At 46.3% G+C, this 25,026-nt stretch overlaps 3 protein-coding genes across 3 annotated transcripts in view; 2 read left to right on the forward strand and 1 right to left on the reverse strand.

Annotated features, from left to right (window-relative positions):
- Positions 1 to 5,021, forward strand: part of ATP6V1C2 (ATPase H+ transporting V1 subunit C2) — a 72,563-nt gene extending 67,542 nt beyond the window's left edge. The window contains exons 13-14 of the mRNA XM_035000584.1: positions 4,330 to 4,462; positions 4,736 to 5,021. Coding sequence (XP_034856475.1) covers positions 4,330 to 4,462; positions 4,736 to 4,825 — 223 coding nt within the window. The 3' untranslated portion in view covers positions 4,826 to 5,021. The remainder of the gene's footprint in view (positions 1 to 4,329; positions 4,463 to 4,735) is intronic.
- LOC118007593 lies at positions 432 to 4,333 on the forward strand. The gene is made up of 2 exons (XM_035000588.1): positions 432 to 1,456; positions 4,042 to 4,333. The coding sequence occupies exons 1-2, from the start codon at positions 571 to 573 to the stop codon at positions 4,098 to 4,100; spliced, it is 945 nt and encodes a 314-aa protein (XP_034856479.1). The 5' UTR covers positions 432 to 570; the 3' UTR covers positions 4,101 to 4,333.
- PDIA6 (protein disulfide isomerase family A member 6) lies at positions 4,962 to 24,604 on the reverse strand. The gene is made up of 13 exons (XM_035000589.1): positions 24,497 to 24,604; positions 19,036 to 19,177; positions 15,026 to 15,083; positions 14,452 to 14,578; positions 13,034 to 13,140; positions 11,546 to 11,676; positions 11,031 to 11,145; positions 10,166 to 10,306; positions 9,297 to 9,381; positions 9,100 to 9,172; positions 7,978 to 8,136; positions 6,543 to 6,639; positions 4,962 to 5,953 (listed from the first exon to the last, which is right to left on the reverse strand). The coding sequence occupies exons 1-13, from the start codon at positions 24,513 to 24,515 to the stop codon at positions 5,885 to 5,887; spliced, it is 1,323 nt and encodes a 440-aa protein (XP_034856480.1). The 5' UTR covers positions 24,516 to 24,604; the 3' UTR covers positions 4,962 to 5,884.
- Between the last annotated feature and the right edge of the window lie 422 nt (positions 24,605 to 25,026).

A 25,026-nucleotide genomic window follows, 5' to 3' on the forward strand; every position in this document is an offset into this window, starting at 1 on the left:
GCTGGGGGGGCGGGGGGAGCGGCCAGCTGGGGGGGGCCCCCCGGGACCGCCGCCTGCCCCGTCCAGCCCCCTTCCTCTGGGCCGGGCCCTCCTGCCCTGTCCCCGCGCTGCTCCTGGCTCTGGGCGACATGCTTGGGACTTCGGAGTCGCCCAAGCCCTCGCTGCGCGCGGCGGCCTGCGGTCCTGTGCGCTGCCTCCGTCCCCTGCCGGGCCTGGGGCGGGGGGCCTGCCCTCTCCAGCAGGTTCTGTGCGACTCCTGGAAGAAATACCGGCACTGTCCTTGACCTCGGAGGCCCAAGGCAACACAAACACTAAAACCTAAACCAGAGTGCGAACTAACGACGACAAAAATTATGCCTTGTTTTTAACAAAAGTGAAATGGGTTCGCTGTGGAGAATTAGGAAACTATAAATAAGCACCAACAGTGAGTAAAAATCACCTGTACTTTGAACAGCGAGAGAGAGCGCGGCTGGCTTACACGCGGGCGTGAACCCCTTCGGGAGTTTTTGTTCCTTTGTGTTTTGCTTTTTTTTCTAGTTTACAGCTACGCCTATTTTTTACTAAATTTTTATGAAAATGGAATTATACAGGAAATACTTTTTGAAGCCTGCTTTTCTCCTGGGTTTTGAAGATGCCCCGTGTCATGAGCTCTGGGGGTGGATCTTGGTAGCACCGCACACGGCTGGCTGGACACACTTTTTCCAGAAGCTTCCGCCCCTGCTGCTTGGCCCGCTCTGGCCCGCAGGCTCCGGTGCTTCCCTGGCCCTCCGAGCCTCTGGAGCGCTCTCCCCAGCCCCTTCCCCTGCCTGCACGGCGGCCCCCCACCTGGAGGCCCGTTCCTGCTTTCCTTTCTCTGCCTGTGCTTCCTGCATCTCCCGGTCCTGCCGCTCGCTGGACACATCCGGCTCCTCTTCCCTCCCAACCTCTTCCTCTGGCTGCCCTCTTAATGCCAGTGGCCTCATGTCCTTCCTGTCCCCAGGCCCCAAACCTCGGGGCTCGGACGCTCTGCTCCCTCATCCCCGCTTGCCTCCCCCACTCCCTGCGCCCCACAGCGCCCTGGACGCGCCATCCATCCTGCCTCCGCTTTCTCTCTCGCCTCCGTCTCCCGCCTCACTGGCCCAGCTGTTGCCACAGGCTCTCGTCCTCCACATGGCTGCCAGTGTGGTTTTGTTTAAACTGGTGGCTGCCAGGCACGGTTTTGTCCAAACAATATGGTGGCTGCCAGGTGTGGTTTTGTCCAGACACGGATCAGATCTCACCGTGGCTCCTCATCCTCCCCGCCCGTCTCAGAGGCCTGGAATGGCACGGATTGTGGCCCGGTGTTGCAGGGTGTACTCACGCTACCCTGGAGTGTTCCAGACGTCCGTAGTGTCGACGGGCCCCAGACTGACCTGCTTGCCTCAAAATTCAGTGGTTCTCGGGCCCAATAGTGTGGCTGCCCATTTGCTCAAGAGAGGTATAGATAGATATCCTTAATATCTTAAGCTGGATAAAACTATTTCCCCTAAAAGTCATATAGAAATAATTCTTTTTTTTTAAAAAAAGGTTTTATTTATTTGACGGACAGCACAAGCAGGGGGGAGTGGCAGTCAGAGGGAGAGAGAGCAGGGAGCCTGACACGGGGCTCAAGCCCAGCGTCCGAGGATCATGACCTGAATCAAAGGCAGACACCTAACCGACTGAGCCACCCAGGCGCCCCTGTAGAAATAATTCTTTACCAGACTATCAGTGTAGGGCTTTTTCTTACTGTGTCTGTATTTTTCCTGAATACAGTTGTAATATATGAACACTGTTAAAAACAAACTGAAGTTCAGAAATATATACTGTGGAGGAAGTTCCTCACAGTCCCCCTGCCCACAGATCATCACAGTTAATGGTTTCAAGGCTCTTAGCCCATTTATCCTTAACGTTCTGCGGCGTGCTTTTTTCATCTGCTTTCAGTTCTTACCAGTGTGTATGGAGCTACCTGATCCTTTTTTTTAAAGATTTTATTTATTTGACAGAGAGAGACACAGCGAGAGAGGGAACACAAGCAGGGGGAGTGGGAGAGGGAGAGAAGCAGGCTTCCCGCCGAGCAGGGAGCCCGATGCGGGGCTCGATCCCAGGACCCCGGGATCATGACCTGAGCTGAAGGCAGTCACTTAACGACTGAGCCACCCAGTTGCCCCTACCTGATCCTTTTTAATGGCTTTTCCATATTCTATTGTATGGAGAGATCATAGTCCAAGAAAACAGATGAACCAGCAAGTTTGTTAGCGCAGACAGACGGTGAAGTTCATTTGCTTGCCTGTTCCTTTGACCCCCAGTTGGCACTTGGTGCTGTCCTCCTCCTCGCCAGGCTGGTTTGTTCTTCCCGCCTGTGTGGGGGCTGGGGCCGACTTGCTCGCTACCTCGGTCACTCAGCCCAGAGTTGGACAGAGTGGATGCTAACTGTTCGTGGACTCAATAAAACCAAAGTGAAGTGGACCCCGCCCTCAGCTGAGGAAGTGCTAGTTGGCCTTCAGGGTGAAGGGAACCAGGGGCTTCAGTCATCTGGGATGAGAGCGAGCCGGCCAGGTAGCTAGCTGGTTAGTCGGGCTCCTGGGAGAGGTGTTAGTGGGGAACAGACGTTAGGGAACCCTAATGGTGGCTCTGCGGGTGCATTCATTTAGAGAGAGTCGTATAGAGGGAACGTACTGAAGGGGCGCCTTGGGGGACCTCCAACATACAAGGGGTGGAGGCAGAAAAGCCCATGAGGAGATCGAGGCAGGAGGACGGAGTGGCTGACGAGTCAAAGGGAGTGGAAGCCTAAGGATTTATGTGTCCCTGCAAATGGGCCGTGAGGTCATTGGTGGGACAAGCCCCAGTGTGATGGCTGAAGGATGACTGGGTGACACAGGACACTGGATACTCTCAGGTTTGGAATGAGAGCCTTAGGGAGGAGCCGAGGAAGTTCATTTTAGGCAGGGCAAGATGGTGATATGTTAAAGGGAAGGGGGCAGTAGTTGAGAAACCTGAGGGACCTTGCAGCCCCGGGGGGTGGGGCTGGGGTGGCTACAGTGGTCCCGGTGTGGGGGCTGCAGGTGAGGGCTCCCCACCAGGTGACCTCAGCAATCAGGGAGGAGGAGGGTCCTCTACTGAGCGATCCAAGAGGGAGCACCATGGGGGGGCAGCCTTGAGAACGAGCAGAACAGACTCAGCTGTTCCTGGAAGGCATGTTCTGAGCACAACAGAAGGCGTTCCTTTAAATTGATCCAGAGGAGGGGTTCGCAGGGTAAGGACTGGAAGGGTCTGCAGAGGAAGAACGTGAAAAGCCCTCAATTCCAGAGTGGGCTAAGGGGCCAAGGGCCTGGAGGCTTGATGAGGGGGCCAGGGGCATTGAGCCAGCATGTACGAAGCATTGAAGGAGGGCCGCTTGCTCTCCAGGACCAGGGGCAGAACGGCCCCGCGCCTCTGCCCTGAAGCAGCTCCCAGGCCGGGAAAGGCAGGAGAGCTCTCAACACGGGGATCCTCGTGAGGGAGGATAAACCGTCTTCCAGAGCAGCTGGGCAGTGACTGTGGTGGAATGACCGGGTCGGAGGACAAAGCAGGGATGGCAGTGATGGCCCGGGAGCTGGAATGCCCGCCCTTAGCGTCCAGGTCGCCCGGGCTGTGGCCCGTAGGTGGAGGGAATGGTCTGGGCGAAGTCGAGGATGTGGAAAGCACTGGGAGTTGGGGTAGGGAGTCCGGAGGGAAGCTGCTCATTCAGGGAAAGATGGCGACAGCCCCTCTGCCCATCTTCCCCGGGGAATACCAGAGCTTTGATGGTAAGGGGAGCAAAGGAGAGATGAGGCCATGGGCTGGGCCATCCCCGTCCCCCGTGAGCTAGCCCACGTGCTGCCATCCCCATCAGCACCGGCCAGCTTCTCTGGCACTTGCCTCTTGGGAAGACTATTTTGGCGGGGCTCTGAAATCGGGGTTCTGCTCGCCCAGAGCCCTCCAAAGGCACAGGACTAAGCAGGTCATAGGCTTGATTTATAGTGAAAGCAGTACGCACGTGGTGACAAGCAGCCTCCTTCACAGGTCGTCCTTCCTGCAGATCCAACAGACCTTGGTATTTTGAGCAGACACCGCGCCATTAACGGCCAGAAATGGCTGGTTAGCATGTTCTACTAGAGCTGTTCCTATCCAGAAAAATCCAATTAGTCTAACCTCTGACCCTAGACATTCCGTTCAACTGAGTTTCATTTTCTTAAGCTATGCTCACCAAGGCCTTTTTCTTACTAGAACTTCCTCTGTTTCTCGTCAGGGTTATTTTACCCACATTTGCATCTGAAGTAACTCATTCGCACGTTTTGTCTGTCTGGGAAGGTACGGACTACCGGTGAACTTCCAGGCGGTGCTCCTCCAGCCTCATAAGAAGTCATCCACCAAACGTTTAAGGGAGGTTCTGAACTCCGTCTTCAGACACCTGGATCAAGTAGCAGCTGCAAGTATACTGGATGTAGGTAGAGAATCCGACAGAAATAGCTGGGTTTCTGCATGGCCGTCAGCCTCTCCACGTGGGAGGCACTTTCCGAAAATGGAAATTGCCAGATTGTTAAGAAGATCTACGTTTCACAAATGTGCAAGCGTAACAGGGAAGAGGCTGTGTGCACGGCGGGGCTGCACTGTGCGGGGCAGAAAATGTGGTCAGAGAGCCTCCTGGAAAATTATAAAGACGACAGCAAACTGGGTTCTGCAGTTAGAGCGCCAACACGACGTCTTCTTTTTGCAGGCATCTGTGGAGATCCCTGGCCTGCAGCTCAACAACCAAGACTATTTTCCTTACGTCTACTTCCACATCGACCTCAGTCTTCTCGACTAGAGAGATGAACTGGCACCACGGCGCGCTCCTGGTCACGCAGACGCCTGCAGACGCCTGCAGACGCCTGCAGACGCCTCTTTCCCTTAGCCAGAGAACCCTACCGAATTTAGATTTTTAGAGAAATTGCTCACCAAAGTTCGTTACAGTTGTATTTATTTTTTTTAAGTTACAATAAAGAAACGCTCAGTCCTTTGAATTGTCTCTTAGAACATAATGCGAACTGCACTTAACATAAACAGGGCCCACCTGGGAGTCAGTAACCTGGGTGCCGTAATTCGGGTCTTAACCGGCCATCTCGTGAGGGCGGGGGAAGCACGTTAAATCCTGAGCTAACAGCATAATCAGCCGTATTTCCTAACGGTCACTGGGGATGGCCGAAAGACAAAATCCGGGGCGGGGGCACGAAAGGCAGTTCTCAACTGACCGCCCATTGCTTTCGCCCTTTCTCTAAACTCCCTGTACGGGTCACATCTCGCAGCTGGAACTTGGCCTTGCAGGACGCAGGTGAAATCTGTGTTGTGGCAAGCCTCCCGATGGTGCCCTCTGGGTCACAGGTTTATAGGGAGGGAAGACATCAGGGTCATCCCTTCATTATATTAACTTACTGGCTAAACACTGGATTCTGATTTTATGATGGGGACACTAATTTCATACATTTATTGGCATTGTCCAAAATATTTTATTTTTTTAATGGAAAAAAGCCATTAATATTCAAATGAAAGAATCACATTAAAAAACTTAATATGTAAGAAACAGCCTCCAAGAACATTCAAGCAGCAGTCAGAGGGAGGGAAAAATACATCAACAGCCCATCAGTTTTCCTCAAAATATTACCTGATAGAATACAACCCAATTTCACTGGCTACAACAATTCATAGAATTTTTCATTGTTTTCTTGAGATGCAAAGTTCACTGTTGCAGTGTTTTCACATGACCAATCAAGTGCTACTTCTTCGTTAAAAAGGCCACCGGTAGACTCATCTGATTGTGAAGAATGTTCCTTCACTGCTGGGGAAATTTGCTCCCAAGAAAAGAAAACTGAAGTCTGTGCCAAGCCTCTCACAGCTCATCTCGTTCCAAATCCTCCAGCTCCACGTCACTGAGGTCAATGTCGTCTTCCACGGGAAGCTGGAAAACAAAGCCAAAGTGAGGTCCCTCAGGGGCTGGGGGGAGGCAGGGTGAGGGGCTCAGAGCACACGGGCTCACCACGGAGCAGTCATTTCTAGAGATGCCCCAGATTACAGAGCTCGTTCCTCCCTAACCCACCTCCTGCTTTTAACACTGCCTATTATTTCATAGCTGGAAAAGCTGAGAACTTGGGTGAAGTATGAATTCAACAAATTACCACCCCTTTAACACCAACAGCCATTTAGCTTGTCCTTCTGAGGAAAAAGGGGCAGAAGTGTACTAGAATAAACGCTCATTTCAAAGCTATAATTTTGTGTTTCTCAGACACACAGTAAGTGAATTCCAGGTTAAATGTTCAGTTTCGGGGTGATAATCAGGAAAGAAACGTCATTACTGAAATTTATCTTGTCGTCTCTGTCAAGAATACCCAGGGCCCGTTTCTGACAGCATGCTAAGGCTTACGTCTGGTGGAAAGGACTGGGCTTACAAACAGCAAAGACGCCCAGGGACAGGGAGAGTAAGAGGAGGCTGGACAAGCACCCCAATGACAAGTCCCGCAGGCACACGGCCCCCCGCCCCGGGGACTCACCTCGCCATCCTTGCCGTCCCAAGGCTCTCTGGCGCTGATGGCAGGGAAGGCCCCACCTCCTACAGGTGCTGTAGAGCCCCGCCCGAACGAGAGCTCCCTGTGGCAGAAATGACCAAAGCAAGCACAGCCGATGAAGAAACCAAGTTTTAAAATGACGACTTGCCTACTAGGTTCCTGCAGAGGCATTTCTCACTTCTTGCTCCTGAACAGTATTATCTTTTCAAGCGAGGACAACAATGCAACCAGGCGTGGAATTACTCAGGTCTTGGCATCAGATAAAACCAGTTATCACCAATAATTAAGAAAAACTTACTTTGCTAAAATACAAATTAAGTACACAATAATTATCAAATTTGATGTAGAACACAGGTGCAACCCTGACAGTTCCATGAACTATTTACCTCCTCTGTGCTCAACAAACAATAAACCAGAAAAGGAAAACTAGTTGAAAAGAAACGTGAACAAACTCAAAGCTGGGGTTAGAACCTGTCGTTTCCAGTGAGTGAGTCCAAAGGCTCAGTCTTGTTATGTAATTATTACCCTCATACATTTCCTATGGTTTTTGACACTGGAATCAGCTGTTGAAAAAGGATGACATACTTCTAAGTAGAGCTGACCCCGGAAAGACACGGGCTGAACTGCACGAGTCCATTTACACAGATTTTTTTACACTACAGTAATGTAAATGTATTTTCTCTGATTTTCTTAATTACATTTTCTTTTTTGGGGCTTACTTCATTGTAGGAATACAGTATATGATACATAAAACCTACAAAATATGTGTTAATCAACTACCAGGAGCTTCTTATCAGCTCTACAGTAGTGAAGAGAGACAAGGTCTGGGTCGAAGAGGTTCACCTTTGTGAAAGTCATAGTTTTGAGGAAGAGGCATTAACCAAAACAGTGCAGCGTCAATGCCTTGCATGTGGCCAGAAGGTGATTAAGTCAATTTTAGGATGAGCTGAAGAGCAGGACAGACAGAGAGCTCCGTACACTGGGTTTGGGAACCCTTAGTGTTGTTTGCACGTCGCTGCAGTCACTTCAGAAGTATGCTCGTTTTCACATAACCTTCTAGAGCTAACGGCCAGAAATGGACGGGGTACTACGTGAGGTCAGGGGCACCAAGCGTGCTAGGGTGGGAATGGGTGAGAAAGGGCTCCTTCTAGCCCACGTGAGACTTTTATGAGAACCAGGAAGAGCTCAATGCCAATGGCACAAGATGGCAAGGTGGCCATCACTCTATAGAATCCTTCCACAGGAAAGAGAACATGGCTCTTACAGGAAGATGATTTAGAACTCAAACATCTAATTCTCCAATATGCCAAATGCAAAATAATTCCATCTACTGCCTGGTCTATGTAAACCTAGTTTTGAACCCACAGCATCACAGAACTAAGCCACAAAATAGAAACAACTCAAGAAAGCAAGAAATTACCTGAGAAACTCATTAATGCCTTGCTCGCTAAAAGAACCTTTTAGAAGAGCAAATTTCATCTTGCGTGCATTAATGGCTGCCATGGCAGGGTATCCAAATCCTCCAATCCCCAACGCGTTTTCAAGTTCCGACTGGGCTCCAGCCTCGGTCCACAGCCACCTAGAAAAACAGGCTGGTTTTTAGGGTAAGGATCCCTTTCAAATTAGTTGAAATCTAATTAGCAGGTATTAAAAGATTACACTCCAAATATTTTATGGAATGAAATGGATATAGAAATAAAAAGGAAGTTTACAAAAATAATGTATTCTAGATGTGCTCTTAACTACAGTTCCTCTTATATTCCCTAAACTGTACCTCCAGAAGTACCCCCGATCTACAAAATTTTCCTCCCAGCCCCTGAAGTATTGTCCACTAAACCTGGTAAATCTTCTGTTTTTATTACCTGAAATCCTACTAATATCATTTGGGGGATTAGGCACGCTCTCTAGAAGCATCATAACTTCTTTGCAAAACTTACTGGTATGTCATTATTCAATACCTATGAACATGCTCAGCTGCATTTCCTTACTCAACTACTACAATGGTGAGGAATAACGGGTGCCAAAAGGCGCTGTTCTGTAGGCACACAACTCTGCGCTGAACTCAGCCAGGCGGCGCAGGGTCACCTGTCCTGAAAAGGGCAGGAGGGAGGCGGGACAGTGAGAGATACAGAGGAGGAGAAGCAAAAGGTTCAACAGGAGGCAGACATACTTTGTCTTAAAAATCTGCCTGTATTAGCCCTCACTTGGAAAAGGGTAAGAAAACACCCCTCTCCTTCTCTTTCTTTGGCCTCCAAAGCTGTGCCAGAGTCCAGTGAGGCGACTCAGGTTTTGCTTGCTAGCTGGGACCCCAACCACCACTTAAAATGACTGCTATGAGAAAAATGTACTCCGTGGCATAGATGAGTGTCTTAGAAATAAGAGACCTGCACTCCTTTCCTTTTAGATGGTAATTATTCATCTCCTAAACTTAAAAAAATGCCAAAGAGAAACAGGGACACATCCTACAGAGAACAGAGTGGGAAGCAGAAACTTGAGGAGCACGACGCTCTCCCAGCCAAGTCATACTGAGATTGTAACTTACCCCCACATTTTCTTTTTGTATTTGTCCGCCAACTTCAGAAGAACGTCTAAGTAAGAATTTCTGCCAGCAGCTCCTAATTTAAACAGAGTGTTTTCAAGGTAAAGATAAAGGCGTCCGCCACACTCCTCGGCGAGAAAAGACCCGCAGAGCAGGGAGAGCAGCGCACGGAAGGGCAAGGGGGCCTCTGCTCGGCGTACCGGTATCCAGAATGTGGGGCAGCACGGCCACGACACAGAGCTGGTGCTCCTCACACGTCTTCTTGGCGATGTCCTCACTGATGATCTGCGGGCCCAGAAGACAACGGGTGGGTGGAAGGCCACTGACACAGAACCCAAAGGTCAGCCTGACAACCAACACTGGCGTCGTCACATTCACTCAAGAGCAGAGCAGACCGAGCGACTCCTCCGGAATACGACGGCCTTATACGCGATTCGGCACCAGTGACAGCTCTGCTCTGTGCGCGACTTCTGCGACTGGTCCCAAAGCCCTCCCCTGGGGGGCCAGCGAGGAACCGGCAAGCACACCACACACACACTCACTCTCTCTCTCTCTCAAACCACAAAGGGTGTGGGTGCGGCCTGGCTCCGACACGGACTTGTTTAGCTAGACAGATATACGCATATTATACATCTATGAGCGCTTGAGGCTCTCTGGGCCTCCGTTTCCTCATGTAAAATGGAGATGAAAGCAGTATTTCCCTCTATGCATTCATGTGAGAACTGAGAGAAACAGACGGAAAAGCACCAGCACAATGCCTGTCACGTGCTTCTCCGCAAATAACAGCTATGACTTGGGAGACCGAGGACGGCGTGACTGGATGCATTGTTTTTAAGCAGCCTGGTACACCTGTCCTCAGAGTGTAATTATTTTAGTACTAAAAGTTATGAAAAGCAGCAATTTATCAGACAGGTTTTCCCCACCTCAAAGTACAGTAACACTTTAAAGAGAGCGCCTTAAAAGGGAAAGAGCTCATCTGAAAGGACAAAACGAGTGTCACTGCCGCGTTAGTGCCCCTGCCATTAGACTGGGTAAGTGCTTCTTATCTCGAGCGATGGAAGCGGTTTACCTCCAGCAGCTCAGGAGGGGGGGCATTCTCAGAAAACAAATCCAGGGCCCGGGAGACGATGTCAGATCGTGTCCGCCCCCCATCATAATCCACAGGAGACTCTCCCTTCTGAAATATCTTGATTGTAGGAAATCCCCTAATCTATTAAAAAGAAAAGGCAAGACAAAATCAAATTAACATTTAATAAGAAATAAAATAACCTTTATGCGTTCTAAAACTACCTTATAGGTAATTTAACATAACAATATCCCCGGCCTGCATCAGTGATCAGGGATGAGACACAAAGGTCTGTTAATCAGGCGGTTTTAACAGTCTGCCTACCAGGCACAGCCAAGTCTTATTCAAACCTTGCATTTATACTTAATACAACATATCTGCTCTAGAACAAATGGACCAACTTCAAAAGCAATGAGCGACTTGTAAAAGCCTGGGCAAGCTGAGGATTCGCATTAAGCACACAGCAAAAATTGGATTAAAAAAAAAAAGTCTTGGGTTGAAGACTTAATAATTTTTTTTTTTTTTAAGATTTTACCCATTACCTGACAGAGATAATGAGAGAGAGAGAGCACATGAGAGGGGGGAGGGTCAGAGGGAGAAGCAGACTCCCTGCCGAGCAGGGAGCCCGATGCGGGACTCGATCCCAGGACTACGGGATCATGACCTGAGCCGAAGGCAGTCGCTCAACCGACTGAGCCACCCAGGCGCCCGAAGACTTAATAGTTTTAACAATCAAGTAATTTAGTTTCATGACAAATGGCCAAACATCTCCCCTCCTACCACACAGGGAGGCTTAGAATACTGGATGAAGTAATAGTTGAAAATACGGTGTATTTCTCAAAGAAATGAGCCCTACAGACACACTCACCTCATATCGGCTGGCTAGAAGCTGGTTACCTGTGGCATCCACAGCTGCGAGCTTCACTTTTCCCTTCGTTTGTTCTTTCACCTCTGTAGCTGCAGCAGCCCATTCTGGCTCGAGGCTATAGAAAAATATTTGCACTTTAAAAGTATATTTTAACTCTTGGCATAAATACTTAAGCTGATGTGTGTATTTCTGCCCAGTCCAGTGAGATCTGGACACACGTTTTGCGTGTGTGGTGGGGGGGGGGGGGCGCACAAGTGATGCACCCTTCCACTTGCCCTTCCTGGGCCTTTGTGACTGCCCTCCCCAGATCGGGATGCTGGCTCCCTGCGCATCTCTGAAAACACGACGACAGAAGATACTCCTGGCTCTCATGCCAACGTGTAATAATCATGTAGAGTCCAGAGTTTTTCTGGAGATCTCAGTGATTACCTCGGTCTGGGGCAGCTTCCTCAAAACAAGCGAGGTGACTATACTGAAAGCACTGTGACTCGAAGAACATGGTAGAGAGCACTTACTTTTTGCAGTGTCCACACCAAGGAGCATAGAATTCAACCATCCAAACATCGTCACTGTCAAGGACATTCTTATCAAAGCTGTCGTCCGTCAGCTCAATGACATCCTTCTTGCTTGAACTCTCACTCCTACCCTGTCACGGGTGACATTAAATATTAAACTACCCATGGCCAGAAAGCACACTATTCCTGTTCTAAATAGATTTAACAATCTCACCCACATCTTAACAAAGTTTGGAGCTTTTCTTTCAAGTAAAAACTATTTTACTCAGATTGGGGACATTCCTTAATAGTACTTTTGCATGATAAGCAGTGTTTACTATCATTTACCAATCCCTACAATATAATATCATCTGCTATTTTGTTAAGAGAAACCCCACATGGCTCACAGAACCACCCAGTAACACTACTCTAATTCAGACTGGGCACAGCTGCTCATTCATCCCAGGATGTTAAACGTACCACACTTGCTACCTTTCCATAGATAAGATCCCTACCAGTCAAGAGAGCTAAATAGAACATTTAATCCTTTTTTTCCAAAGAATTTTTTTTTTTTTTAAGTTTTATTTAAGTCCTCTCTATACCCAACACGGGGCTCAAACTCACAACCCCGAGATCAAGAGTCGCACGCTCCTCCGACTGGGCCAGCCAGGTGCCCCCCAATGAATTTTCTTGAGTACCAAAGCTCAGAGGCAGTCAGTTCTGTTTACTGCTTTCTGGTGCCTGGGCCAAAAGCCATGGAGACAGGGGAGACAACTGTGCCCATTAAATGTCGGAGTTTGAAATAAAAGGCAAGAGCGTGGAATCTCTGGGTAAGTTCTCAGTCTGTGTAAGGAAGCTAGTTTTACTGGTCTCTTTAAGAGTCAAGGGCCATTTTATCTCCATCTGTAAGAATTTAATGCCTCTTCACAAGAATGTTAAGTACATCATGGTTAAACATCACATCTCATACATGAGCATCTAAAAATACCAATCCACGGAACAAGAACTTCTTTCTCTTCTTCCCTGTCTATTTATATAGAATTTTCCAGGATTTCAGGCTGATTGCCAGATATAGGCCAAGAGATCATTCAGATTTCATCCCTCTTTACCCAAAGCCCATCTGGTCTCTTTCTCTCTCCACTTTAGAACTACCAGGGCCAGAGGATCCCAGAGCCCGGCTCCCCTGGCCTGGAGCTCTTTCTCTGTTTACAGCTCAAACTCTTCCATTTTAGCAGTGGGTCGAGGAAGCCCATTTGTGGCCTGGATCTTGGCCTACAGTTGTGCCAAGTTGCCCTGGGACTAGTGACTTCTGAGGAGGCCAAATGAACAGGATGGGTGGCTGACTCCCTCTGGCATCAGCTGATCTAACCTCGTATTATTTTTTTAACTGAAAGTTCACTATCTACAATAGTAGTAATGACTTAAAAAACAAACTATCCTCTACAAGGAGTCCATATTCTGGCATCAGAACCATCACACACATTAAAAATGAACTTTACACAGTCTTACCTGCTTTCCAGAACTATATCCGCCACCCCTTCCCCCAAGGCGGTCCTTGACGAGCTGGCGCAGGGCACTGAGGGCAGCATCTACGATGGCTTCACCAGTTCTGCCACCTAGAGGAAGACAAAGGACAATCGGATGGACAGATGGCGGGTGAGCTGTGTGCCTGAAGGACACTACCTAAATCTGTCAGCTTTATCGGATGTTTGAACACACCCAACAGTACACACGTGTATTTAACACAGGGCCAAGTTCTCCCTACAATGCATTTTGCATTAGACTTTTCACTGGGAAGACCAAATCCCCTTCTTGAGTTTTAGTTTGTTAGCGTGAACAAGAATATCCTCCTGCTCACCTATTAATTAATACCATCTACAAATGAGAGTAACTCACAAACGTTTACCGAACATGCAACATGTACACAAATAAGAAACTTATCTAGTTAAGAAAGCAGAGAACATTTCTAAATACAAATTACCAATTGAGAAAAACAGAAGAAACTATTTTTACGATAACGGAGAGAAAAAAAAATGTGGACAAAGTAGGATATGAAATGCCTGAAGCCAAGTAACTGGAAAGCAATCCAGGCCTCTTTTTTTCTACCTTGCTTACAACACAGTTATCTTGGGCTTTTTTAGGTTCTCTAACTGAATTTAATCCTAATCTAAGAAGTAATAAACCCTGTAACTGAAACTCAATAATGACAACAGCCTTTGGAAATTTAACCAAAAACTATATACTCAAGAAAAAGTCAGGGGGCTATTAACTGATTCGGAAGTGTGTGGATAATATAGGCCATGAGGCTATCTTCAGAGTTGAAAGGCAAAACTCTAATAAAATCTCTGGAAAAATTCGTATTTTTTTAAAAAAATAGTTTATCAAACTGCCAAGGAAGAGAGAAAAACGTCTGAGAACCCTTTCAGACCTGGTATTAGAAAGAAAATACAGTACAGCAACACTCAGAATATATTTGAATCGTGTCGCTCTGCAGCCTTGGCCGACACTTTCTAACACAGAAGGGCAAGCCCTGCACATAACAAAAGCCTTCTGTTCCTTCTCTAACTCTAGATGCCTTCATCCTCTGAACCAGCGCCCTTCCTCCAATCTATCTGGAAATATACCAGATTAAGAAATGTACTAGCAAGAAAGAGAGGGTTTTCTCACTCTAGACCAAAAGTTGGCGAACTCTTTGTGAAGCGCCAAACAGCAATTATTTTCAGCTGGGCAGGCCTTCCTATCAGTTGCAGCTACTCGATGCTGCCATTTTAGTGTGAAAGCCACTGCAGACAATATGTAAACAGCTGTGACTGCGTTCCAAAAAACTTTATTTACAAAAACAAATGGGCCCTTCCTCCTAATTTTTACCTACCTGCTCAAATTAAAATTCCAACCAGGGGAATGGAGTAGTTAGGAGAAGTTCTTACCCTGATAATCTTCTGGTCTGTTTTTGTTGGAGCCAAAAATCTTAATGGTAGGAAATCCCTGAACGCCGTACTGACCTCCTAGAGACTGATGTTTATCTGCATCAACTGCACCAACTTTTACAACATCCTGTGAAAACATAAAAGTATCATCTATTTTTCTTTCAACTGGAGCAGATTCCACAAAAACCCACCATTTGATTCTTGTAGACTCAGGGACAAAATAATAAAGGGCAGGGTTAGGTTGATAAACAGAATTAATGAAGGCTCTAGCCTGGAAAATCATTCCTACATGATTGAATGATGGGTGAACTGTAAGTCAGCCCTAGAGGGAACTCTGCAGTTCCCAGAATTACCATGACGAAGAGTAATTATGTCACTAATCCGGAAAGCTGAGTTAACAAAAACAGACAACGTAAAAATTAAATGTATATTATCCCTTTGCTCCCTACATGATTCTGGCGCCAGAAGAAGGGTTCTGAGCTTAATATGCAAATTAACTTCCTATCCTACATTAAGCCCAGTTGCATACTTATTTATACATTCACAGGTGAATGTGGACATCTTAGAAACTTACTTTTAATGCAGTTGCTACTTTCTTCCATTCTGGTGTCAACCTCTGGCAGTGGCCACACCTTTTAGGAGATGAAAACACAAGGCAACAATTAATGTCTTTGATCCCCAATTCAAAAATACTCCCCCAGGGCGCCTGGGTGGCTCAGTCGGTTTAGCGTTTGCCTTCAGCTCAGTCATGATCTCGGTCTTGGGATCGAGTCCCGCATTGGGCTCCCTGCTCAGGGGAAGTCTGCTCCTCTCTCCCCCTCTGCCTGCCGCTCCCCCTGCTTGTGCTTGCTCTGTCAAATAAATAAAATCTTTAAAAAAAAAAAAAAAAAATTCCACCAATAGTCTACTGAGTGACTTGCACAGGGGTGGGTGCTTGCAGGGAGTACGTGTGCTAATGAAACCTGATCGGTGACAAGAAGGAACTTGCCATTTTAAGGGGCTTTACTATAATCCTTTTTCATATGCTAACTTAAAGTTTCCAAATTACTGTTTAATTAAATTATATTTAAAGAGTTTAAACTGTCATCTGTAACTCTATCCCTGGGTGGGAACTTTACCATTTATTTGGTCAAGTGTACCTCAATGTGTGGTCTGAGTTCTATAAGGCTAGGCAAAATGCAGATTCCTGGGCCCCATGAACTCAGAACACCTAGAGAAGGGGTTCAGGAACCCACATTTTAGTAAGATCAACTAGTGATCCTTAAGCCCATTAAGATTTGATATTCCCTGATCTATCCAACCTCTTCGTTTTACAGATTAGGCCATCAGTATTAGGGCCTAAATCGCAATGCTCCTTGGCTCCCACAGCAGCATGTGGGGCTAAAAATGTACATGTAATCCCAAATTTGTTAGCCTAGCAAGCTGAAAAGTTCTCGATACCACAAGGTGGTGATAAAAGAGCAAGAGTGAGCAAGAGAGAGACGGAGACGAGAACACAAGGAAAAACAACTTTAATAATCTTTTAGTAAACAGTATTTGAAATAAATTATTGTGAAACATAATATATACAGATGGGTGCTTTTAAAAAGTTACATATGGGGCACCTGGGTGGCTCAGTTCGCTAGGCGTCTGCCTTCGGCTCAGGTCATGGTCCCAGGGTCCTGGGATCGAGCCCCACATCGGGCTCCCTGCTCTGCGGGAAGCTTCCTTCTCCCTCTCCCACTCCCCCTACTTGTGTTCTCTCTCTGGTTGTCTGTCAAATAAATAAAATCCTTAAAAAAACAAAAAGTTATATATACACAAACCTGTTACGTTTATGCCATTTATCAAGGTTGCAGATGTTATACTCTTCATTTTCATGGCTGAATAACATCCATTGTATGAAGATACCATAACCAGTTTACCCATAGGTGATTAGTTGTGTTTTTTTTTAAAAACAAAAACAAAAACAAAGTAAAGTCTCCTAACTAGGCTTCTAAGGACCTAATGAGCAAATGCCATGTGCCAGGACCATGAGGGGCCCTTCATACAGGATTTCATTTCATCGGCACAACACTGAAGACAGGCCTTGTTATCTTCATCTTACAGATGAGGGGACAGAGGTGGAGAAGTTAAGAAACCTGTCCACTATCACACAGTCGTCCGTGACAGAGCTGCTGGATAGGTCTGTGACTCCAGGTCCCATGTTTTTAATCACTTAGGCCCACAGGGGCCTAAGCCTAATCCAATATTTTAAAAGTTAGGATCTTCTGAGAAATGTCCTGGAATGCTGCTTCTACATACTTCTATCTAGTATCTTTTGCTGTCCACGTGCTCCTACTTAGAAGTCCAGGAGTCAAAATTTTATAGGACTTTGTGCCTCTTTAATTTGGGTTTATACTATGAAAGGACTCAAATCAGAAATTGTCAGAGTGTATATTCCCTTCAATTTCGATATGAAGCACAGTAAAGACAGATCAAAATGCCACGTAAATCTAAATATAGCACACCTCTAACCCAAGGGTTCCTCACCTGTGGTCCACAGACCCCGAAGGTGTGGGTGGATAAAAATCCAGGGGCTCCAGGAACTTTTGATGGGGGGGAGAGGAACACCTCTATTTTGCTAACTTGCAATGGAAATGAAGGCTTTCCTTCAATGATGAACATTCACAACACACCAACTGTCACAAACAAAAACTCACAGCTACTCTTCGATCACTACCACAGCTCCCACACTTCTCTTCCAACCTCGTTTATGCTCATCACTACTTCACGATCATGGTGTCTAGGTGTTAGGGCTGCTGCTAGATCTTGCTATTTACTGTCCCAGTGAACAAGTACTAGATAACCACATCAAGATTTATTTTAATATTTTGATAATGTTATTTTGATATTTTAGGTTTCCTCTGCAACCCTATATGCTCTATTTTACACACAGAAAAGGAAAATCTTTATTCTGGAAAGAATTCAAAGCCTTCACCAAGCTGCCAAGTCCAAACACAAGAAGAGGAGAAAAACACCTGCTCTAATGAGACTGCCTGTTCCCCAGAACATTACGAAGCAAAACTGCCATGTAACAGTAACCGTTAACTACAGGGTCCAGATCCGGCCTTCTCAATGATGCTCTTTGGTTTCGTTTTGGAATGAGGTATATTCTCTTTATATCGTAGCTCCCCAAAACAATGTCAATTACCATAAATGATTAAAAAAAAATCTAACTTGTAAAAATTGCATACAAAGGCATTCAACAATAGAACAATTTGTATAATTACTATTTGTACATTTACTAATACGAATGAACTAATCCATATAGAATGCTTGCTTGGATTTAACAAAAAGAGAAGCTTTAAAAAAAATAATAATAAAGGCACTCAGATGAATAGTATTCACAATGTGGCAACATACAAGTAGAGGGTTTTACCTTAATTTGCTACATTGAACGTTAAGTGACATAGTCCATGAGGGCTGGTAATAAGTTTCCAAAACTCAGTTTCACGGTCTTGCAAAGGAAAAAATTAAAGCAATACAGGAAAACCTTTCATCAAGCATATCCTACAATGCACCCCCTCAGGTAAAAGAATCTGTAAGAATTTCATTTACTACACCTACGTGAGTGTAGGGGGTGCAGCTCACACCTAAAAGTACTTCCTGAGGGGGGCGCCTGGGTGGCTCAGTCGTTAAGCGTCTGCCTTCGGCTCAGGTCATGATCCCAGGGTCCTGGGATCGAGCCCTGCATCGGGCTCCCTGCTCGGCGGGAAGCCTGCTTCTCCCTCTCCCACTCCCTCTGCTTGTGTTCCCTCTTTCGCTGTGTCTCTGTCAAATAAATAAATAAAATCTTTAAAAAAAAAAAAAAAAAGTACTTCCTGAGGTCATTTGCAGGACACAGCTGGCTGGGGCTCAGGCCTCCTCAGGGTACCCTCGGCCTGGCCTGCTAGATTACAGGAATAACAGCCTTGTGCACATTTTGCAGTTTCCATTCATCTGTCTCTACACTTCTCTATTTGTTGGGTTTTTGTTTTGTTTGTGTTATATGCTTAACTACATCAACAATTAGTGCAATACTGTATTTTGATTCTATTTGTGCACCATTAATTTCAACGAAAATTGCATCTTTACCCCACAAGGGTTTTTGTTTTATTTTTGTTTTTTTTCCAGCAATGCATGTAAGGCAAGAGAAGAATTTTAAAATTAAACCAGTTTTTAATGACGTATTTCTGGAAGCAACTCTCTCCAAGACACAATGGAATCAATCACTAGTTCTTCCCTTTCCTGTGCCCAATATTCTTTCAGCATAAATGAGTTTCCCTTCCATCAAGCTCCTACCTACCTCATCATTGAGATATACCTTCTTAAAATTATAAGAAAGATTTTCTTTCTTCTTTTTTGCAGCAATCAGCTACTCCAACCATTCTTTTTCAGTGGACTCAATCTCCATAGCCTTTAACTCACACCACTTTGGGGAGTCTCCCACTTCCCTCTCTACTTCTTTTAAACAAGCAGTAAACTAGATAAACTAGATGACTAAATAAAATCATACTTTCATATAGTATTTTCCCTAATTTTATAAAGTACCATAAATAACCCACAACATGGCTTTATGCTTACCATGGAGCATAAAATTCTACAAGCCACAAGCTAGCACTTTGAATAACTTCTCGGTTGAAATTTGATGGAGTTAGTTCAATCACATCATCGCTGGAAGAATAGAGACCATTCGCTGCCAGGAAGAAGGTGCAGCTCATCAGACCTGCAGTAATGACACAAAGCACAGCATGAGCGAAAGGGTTCATGCCCTGGCAGCAAACTGGGCAACGGGAGTCTTCTTCAATTGCCCAATGTCCTCCCGGGTCAGGGCCCTTTGAATCCCCGACCTCTTGCTGCTCTCGACCTCTTGCTGCTCTCGTAGCCCCTGGAATCTCACTCCCCCTGGTGCAGGACACAGCAAGGACACAGAGGCCACACTCTGGCCTCTTGAGCTGCAACTGGGAAAAGATTTCTTGCTTCGTGCTTATGCATGAGCACCTTCATTCTTTACAGTCACCTTGTGAGGTAATACTACCATGGCCATTTTATGGGTGAGGACACTGAGAAGCTGGCAGACTACCCTGTGACCCTGGGCAATCTACACAGCATTTATTTCTTGTGTTATGCAGTTGCAATATTAGAACACTACCTTTATTACTTTCTTCTGAAGGAAAAAATCAGTTGTTTCCTCCACTAAACTGGGACTCTATCAAGGGCAATAATTGCTTTTATAAGTACTTTGATTTCTGCTAACACTATTCATGGCAATCAGTAGGCATTTACAGTGCTGTTGGATGAGCTTACAAAGAATTGTCATGTAAATATTATAAAGCGAGGATGGAGTCTTGTCGAATTATTTTTTTTTTTAAGATTTTATTTATTTATTTGACAGAGAGAGACACAGCAAGAGAGGGAACACAAGCAGGGGGAGTGGGAGAGGGAGAGGGAGAAGCAGGCTTCCTGCCGAGCAGGGAGCCCGATGAGGGGCTCGATCCCAGGACCCTGGGATCATGACCTGAGCCAAAGTCTTAATGACGAGCCACCCAGGTGCCCCTCTTGTCGTATTATTAATAGCACAGTTTAGCCACACTGTAGACCAAGTGCATTTTTCTTGGCTACTCTACGAATTGAAATGTAATTTTTAACAATTATATAGGAAAACAAGTTCTGAACTGATCTATGAATATTTTTGTTTTCTGAATTGGTAGTACTATCAAAATTCCACCTCCTCCTTTTAAATATATAATATAGGACTTCTTTGTTTTCCAGTTACATTGCATCTAATACCTCCAGAACAATACTTAATAATGGACTGTTCTTGACTTTAACATTTTCTCATTTGCTGGCTTTTGGGTTGCAACATAAACTTTACGGTATTAGAGAAATTCCTGTTACTTTCTTTTTAGCATCTATGAAGATGATCATATACTTTCTTTCTTTTCATCTACTAATGTAACAAACAGTGAAACTGACCCGTCCTCTAAGGCGTGTGTGCACATGCCATCTTAGTCGTATTTTCATATGCCTTGTAGACAGAATTTGGAAGATTTCAAATGGAGCTTTTTGAATAACCCGTTGGTAAATTTCTTCTGGAAGGCATATACACCAATGTTAACTGTTCTGCTGCTAAATCTTCCACCTTCTACTTACATAGCACTTTCAATTTTCAGATCACTCTCAAATACATTAGACCACTTGGTTTTTCACAGCATTACTAACTAGAGAGCAGGAATAATCCCTCTTTTGCAAATAAGGAAACAAAAGTACATCCAGTGACCCATCTGTGGTCTCTGACTTCTATTTCCAAGTTCTTCCCGTTAAACCACTGTTGTCTTTTTAGTGCTCAGGATAAAATGGTTCAGTAGGTCATGGGCATGAACAAACAATGTAATTATATTGTTCAAGAATACTGCATCTGAAGGCTGCCTGGCTGGCTCAGTCAGCAGAGCAAAGCATGCAACTTTCAACCTCAGGGACGTGAGTTCAAGCCCCACACTGGGCATGGAGACTACTTTAACAAACAAAACAAAACCAAACCACTGCATCTGAATTATAGATACGGCTAATATTGTAGGAACTTATGAAAATAGAACTGTGGACCTTACTAAGGGTGACATAAAAGGTTATCATGCAGGGGAATGACCAGATTTGCTTTCTAGAGAGTTTTCTGGCTGCAATGTGGGAGAGCGGTGTCACCCAAACCCAGGGAAAGATGGAAAGGGCAACAGTAAGACACGCTACTGGGAGATCAAATAGGAGACCGAAAACTAACTGCTGTATTTAATGAGCGATCCCTGGGGCCCAGGACGGTTGTGGTGGAGTAGTGAAAATAAGCAACAGCCAACCTGCAAAAGACTGGAGAGAGTAGGAGGAAACAAGTTGATGAAAACAACGGGTAACTCTTTAAAACAAGTCTTATTATAAAGAGCACAAGAGGGCAAGCAAATGTGGGGTAGAAGGAAGGTTTCTTTTTAAAGACGAGAGTGATCTGAGCATGAGGGAAAAAAATATGGGGAGCAGGAGAGGCTAAAGATAAAGTGGAGGAATAATGAAACAAAACACCTGGAATTAGGGAGGGAGGGAACCAGAGTCAGTGATAGGGGTAGCCGGGGACAGGATGACCTCATCACATGCGGCTGCCCCACCATGCACTGACGGTATAAAAAGCGCACTAAGGTTCGAGGACTTGGTAGGGGGAAAAGTATCTTGTTAATATTTCTGATATTGATTACATGCTACAATGATATTTTATATACACTGGGGAAACAGATATTAAAATTAATTTCACCTATTTCTTTTTACCTTTTTAAACGAGGCTACTAGAATATTTAAAATTAGATATAAAGTTTGCATTCTTATCTCTACTGGATTGTGCTGCTCAATAATCTTTTTGTTGCTGCCGGGAAGGTTAAGTGGAGTTTGACATTTAATAAAGCAAGTAAATTAAGAATCCAAGAAGACAGAGTCCTAATTCGGAACACATTTAGAACTTAAGACTGGTCCTGGAAAATCCTCCATGGAGTTCTACTTTCTAAAGTTTATCATTTTTTATAAAATCAACATTAATTGATACTTGTTCAATACATTGAGCTCACTGTGGAATTTTTGAAAATGCAAAAGAAAACCCATCAACAGTTCCACTAGAATGGGCAATATTTTGGTGAATATTCTTACTGACATCTCTATGCAATTCAGAGGTCTAAAACTTTATTATTATATTTATATGCATGTGATCTTACTATACATTCTTTTCTGTAACCTTTTTTCACTCAGAATGAGTTACAGACATTTTCTATATAATTATGGATTCCTTATCACCCTCACCCCTATATAGCCATTCTTAATGGCTCTATCACGTTGCCAATCCACCCCAAACAGAATTTATTTCCAATCTGTCACTATTAACAGACTAATGCTGAAAATTCTTATACTTTCCTTCCCCCTCAAATAAATATAAATATTTCCTTAAGAGATGATCTTACAGGGAGGATGGGGGAATAGCTAATATTTTGATATATGTATCTGTCCAACTACTCTCCAGAAACTGACGCGTTAACTATGAATAATGCTTAAATGACACTACATACCAGGTACTGTCTAAACAACTAAGATATATTAACTCATTTTAAGAACCGTATGTGGTGTGTATCATCATGCCCATTTTTAGACCAGGAAACGGAGCCACAGAAAGGGTAACTTGCCTAAGGCCACATCATTATAAAGAGATAGAACACGGTTATGCAATGCAAATTTTTAACCAAAGGCCTGGAGACTGCATTAGGTATAATCCCAAGGAGGGTCATTAGGTAGATTGTGGCAGAATTGGTTTTCTTCCCTTCTCCTGTCAATCAGGGACAGCAGGCTGTTACAAGCAGGCTGGAGTCACCCAAGGGATGGAGCATGATTTTTACCTCAGGAATGTGCTTCCTTTCCATACAAAGATGGTCATGACATCAGTATAACATGGACTTGGGCTTTTTTCATTTTTTTTCTAGAATGTTGCTGGAGTTCTTATTTGTCTGTAAATTTTGCCTAATTCTCACAAGAGCCTCCCCTTTCTTATAAATGGCTCTCCAGTGGACATATCTTGGTAATAAAGATTTGAGACCTAAATTCCTTAAAAGGCAGTATGACCTAGTAGGGCTAGAGAGAAACTGAATACTCAGAAAACAGATTAAAAGATGTATAAACGAAAGGAGCCAGTAACTACCCCTTATGAAAACCCTCAATAAAACAAACAAAAAACCCCGGGCCACTTAAGATGATAAAGTAGGTCAATCTCCATTAATAATGTCCTGTTTCTGAAATTCACATCGCAGTTCCACTCACTGATAATGAGCACCAATGGGAAATTGGAACATCCGAGTGTCTAGAATCCATGTGAGCAGATGGTTTTGCCATCTGTGGCTCCCCATTATTCGTCCAGAGTAGTTAAGGATGGTACAAATCCGCATCAGCAACATCTCTGTCCCACACCTGCTAGCAAGAGTACATGATCCCAAAGCAGTCATCTAGAAACCAAGAGGGCTCCCAAAAACGGTTGACGACATGTATTCAAATACTGAGTTGATTGACAGAATCACAGACTTTCAGAGCCGAGTCTGAACTCACCCGAAGGAAACTAAACAGACGCTGCAATCTTTTCCCCTCCTCTGTGTCCTCTCCGCAGCCGTACAGCAAATATTTGTATCTCGCCTACCCTCTCGAGACCTGTATGAACTCACTCATCCTGACAACCACCCAGAGTGGGAGTACTAGCCCAGAGTGGTTAAGTAACTGGCTCCCGGTCACGCAGCTAGTAAGCGCGGGGGCGGGCTGGGGCTCTGGTCTGGACCCAGTCGGTAAGAGCGCCCGGGCTGGGTGGGACCGAGGGGAGCCAGAAGAGAGACGGGATCCTCCTCACCCTCACTCACTCTAGTTTCTAAAACAGACATTTACATAATTCATGGCAGTCTGCGTTCCACTTAGTTTCCCAAAGTTCAACCACACTTACAGTGCTTCTGGAAGGCACCGTTCCCTACCTCAGGCAACTCCTCAGTCTAATCCCAGGGCTGGGTTTTTGATATTTCAGTTCTTCTCATTAGTGGGAATTCCACAGAACAGGTGACGAGCCCGTGGCTGCGCCGCACGCACGCCGGCGTGAGGACAGCGGGCCCAGAACAAGGGAGCACTGACCCTGACCCTGACCCTGACCCTCTCAGTCGCCCGCGGCCCCAGCCTCCGCCAGGAATCAAGGCACTCCGCGCGGCCCCCACGCAGCTCCCGGCCTCGGCGCCCGCCCGGCCCGCGGCCGTCGCCCCTCCGCCCTGGGTTCGCGCCCAGCCTCGGGGCCCCCGTCCCCGCCGCGCCACGCTCCCCCGGGTGGGCTGCGGGGGCCCCGCCGACGTGCCTCCCCTCCGCACGCGCCCCGAATCCGGCAGGGCCCCGCACCCCCGCGCCGGCCGGGCCCGCCATCCCCCACCCCAGCTCCGGCCAAGGCCGCACGCCCGCCCCGCCGGGAGCTCCCGGACGGCCGCCCCGAGACGAGGAGGCCGGCGCCTACCCAGCACCAGGCGAGCCATGCCGAGCGCCCGGGCCACCGTGTAGTCCCGCCGTCGCCTGAGCTGCGCGCGCCGCGCCCCCGCCGCCCCACGTCCCGCCCTCGGCCGGTGAGGCAGGCGCCGGGCGGCGCGGCGGGGACGGGCCGGAAGGCGCTCGCTAAGCCGTGGCCGCGGCTCATTGGTCCTGGAGGGCTTCGCTCATTCGCATAGCCAATGGGAAGCGGCCGGGTAGAGGTTCCCGGTTTGATTTTTTTTATTGGGGGCGGAGCGAGCGGCGGAAGGAGGGACTTGCTGGGGGCGGGGCGGACCAACCTCTCCTTTCCCCGTGGCGCTCAGATACCCCCTCCCCGAACTTGGCGTTCAGCCCTTCTCCCTCCGGTAGAGTCCAGTGTTTGGTTCTTCTTATTTTAAGGGTCTTTATTCTCTCTTTCCCTCCCTGGCCTTTAACGAGCCCCTTTCCAGCCCTCACTCATCCCTTGCCCCCTCCGCTCCCCACCCCTTATCCTCTTTGTCTCCAGGGAGGATAACTTTT

This window comes from Mirounga leonina, unplaced genomic scaffold, assembly GCF_011800145.1.
Source record: "Mirounga leonina isolate KUSES-001 unplaced genomic scaffold, KU_Mleo_1.0 Mir_125, whole genome shotgun sequence".
Classification (NCBI taxonomy): Eukaryota; Metazoa; Chordata; class Mammalia; order Carnivora; family Phocidae; genus Mirounga; species Mirounga leonina.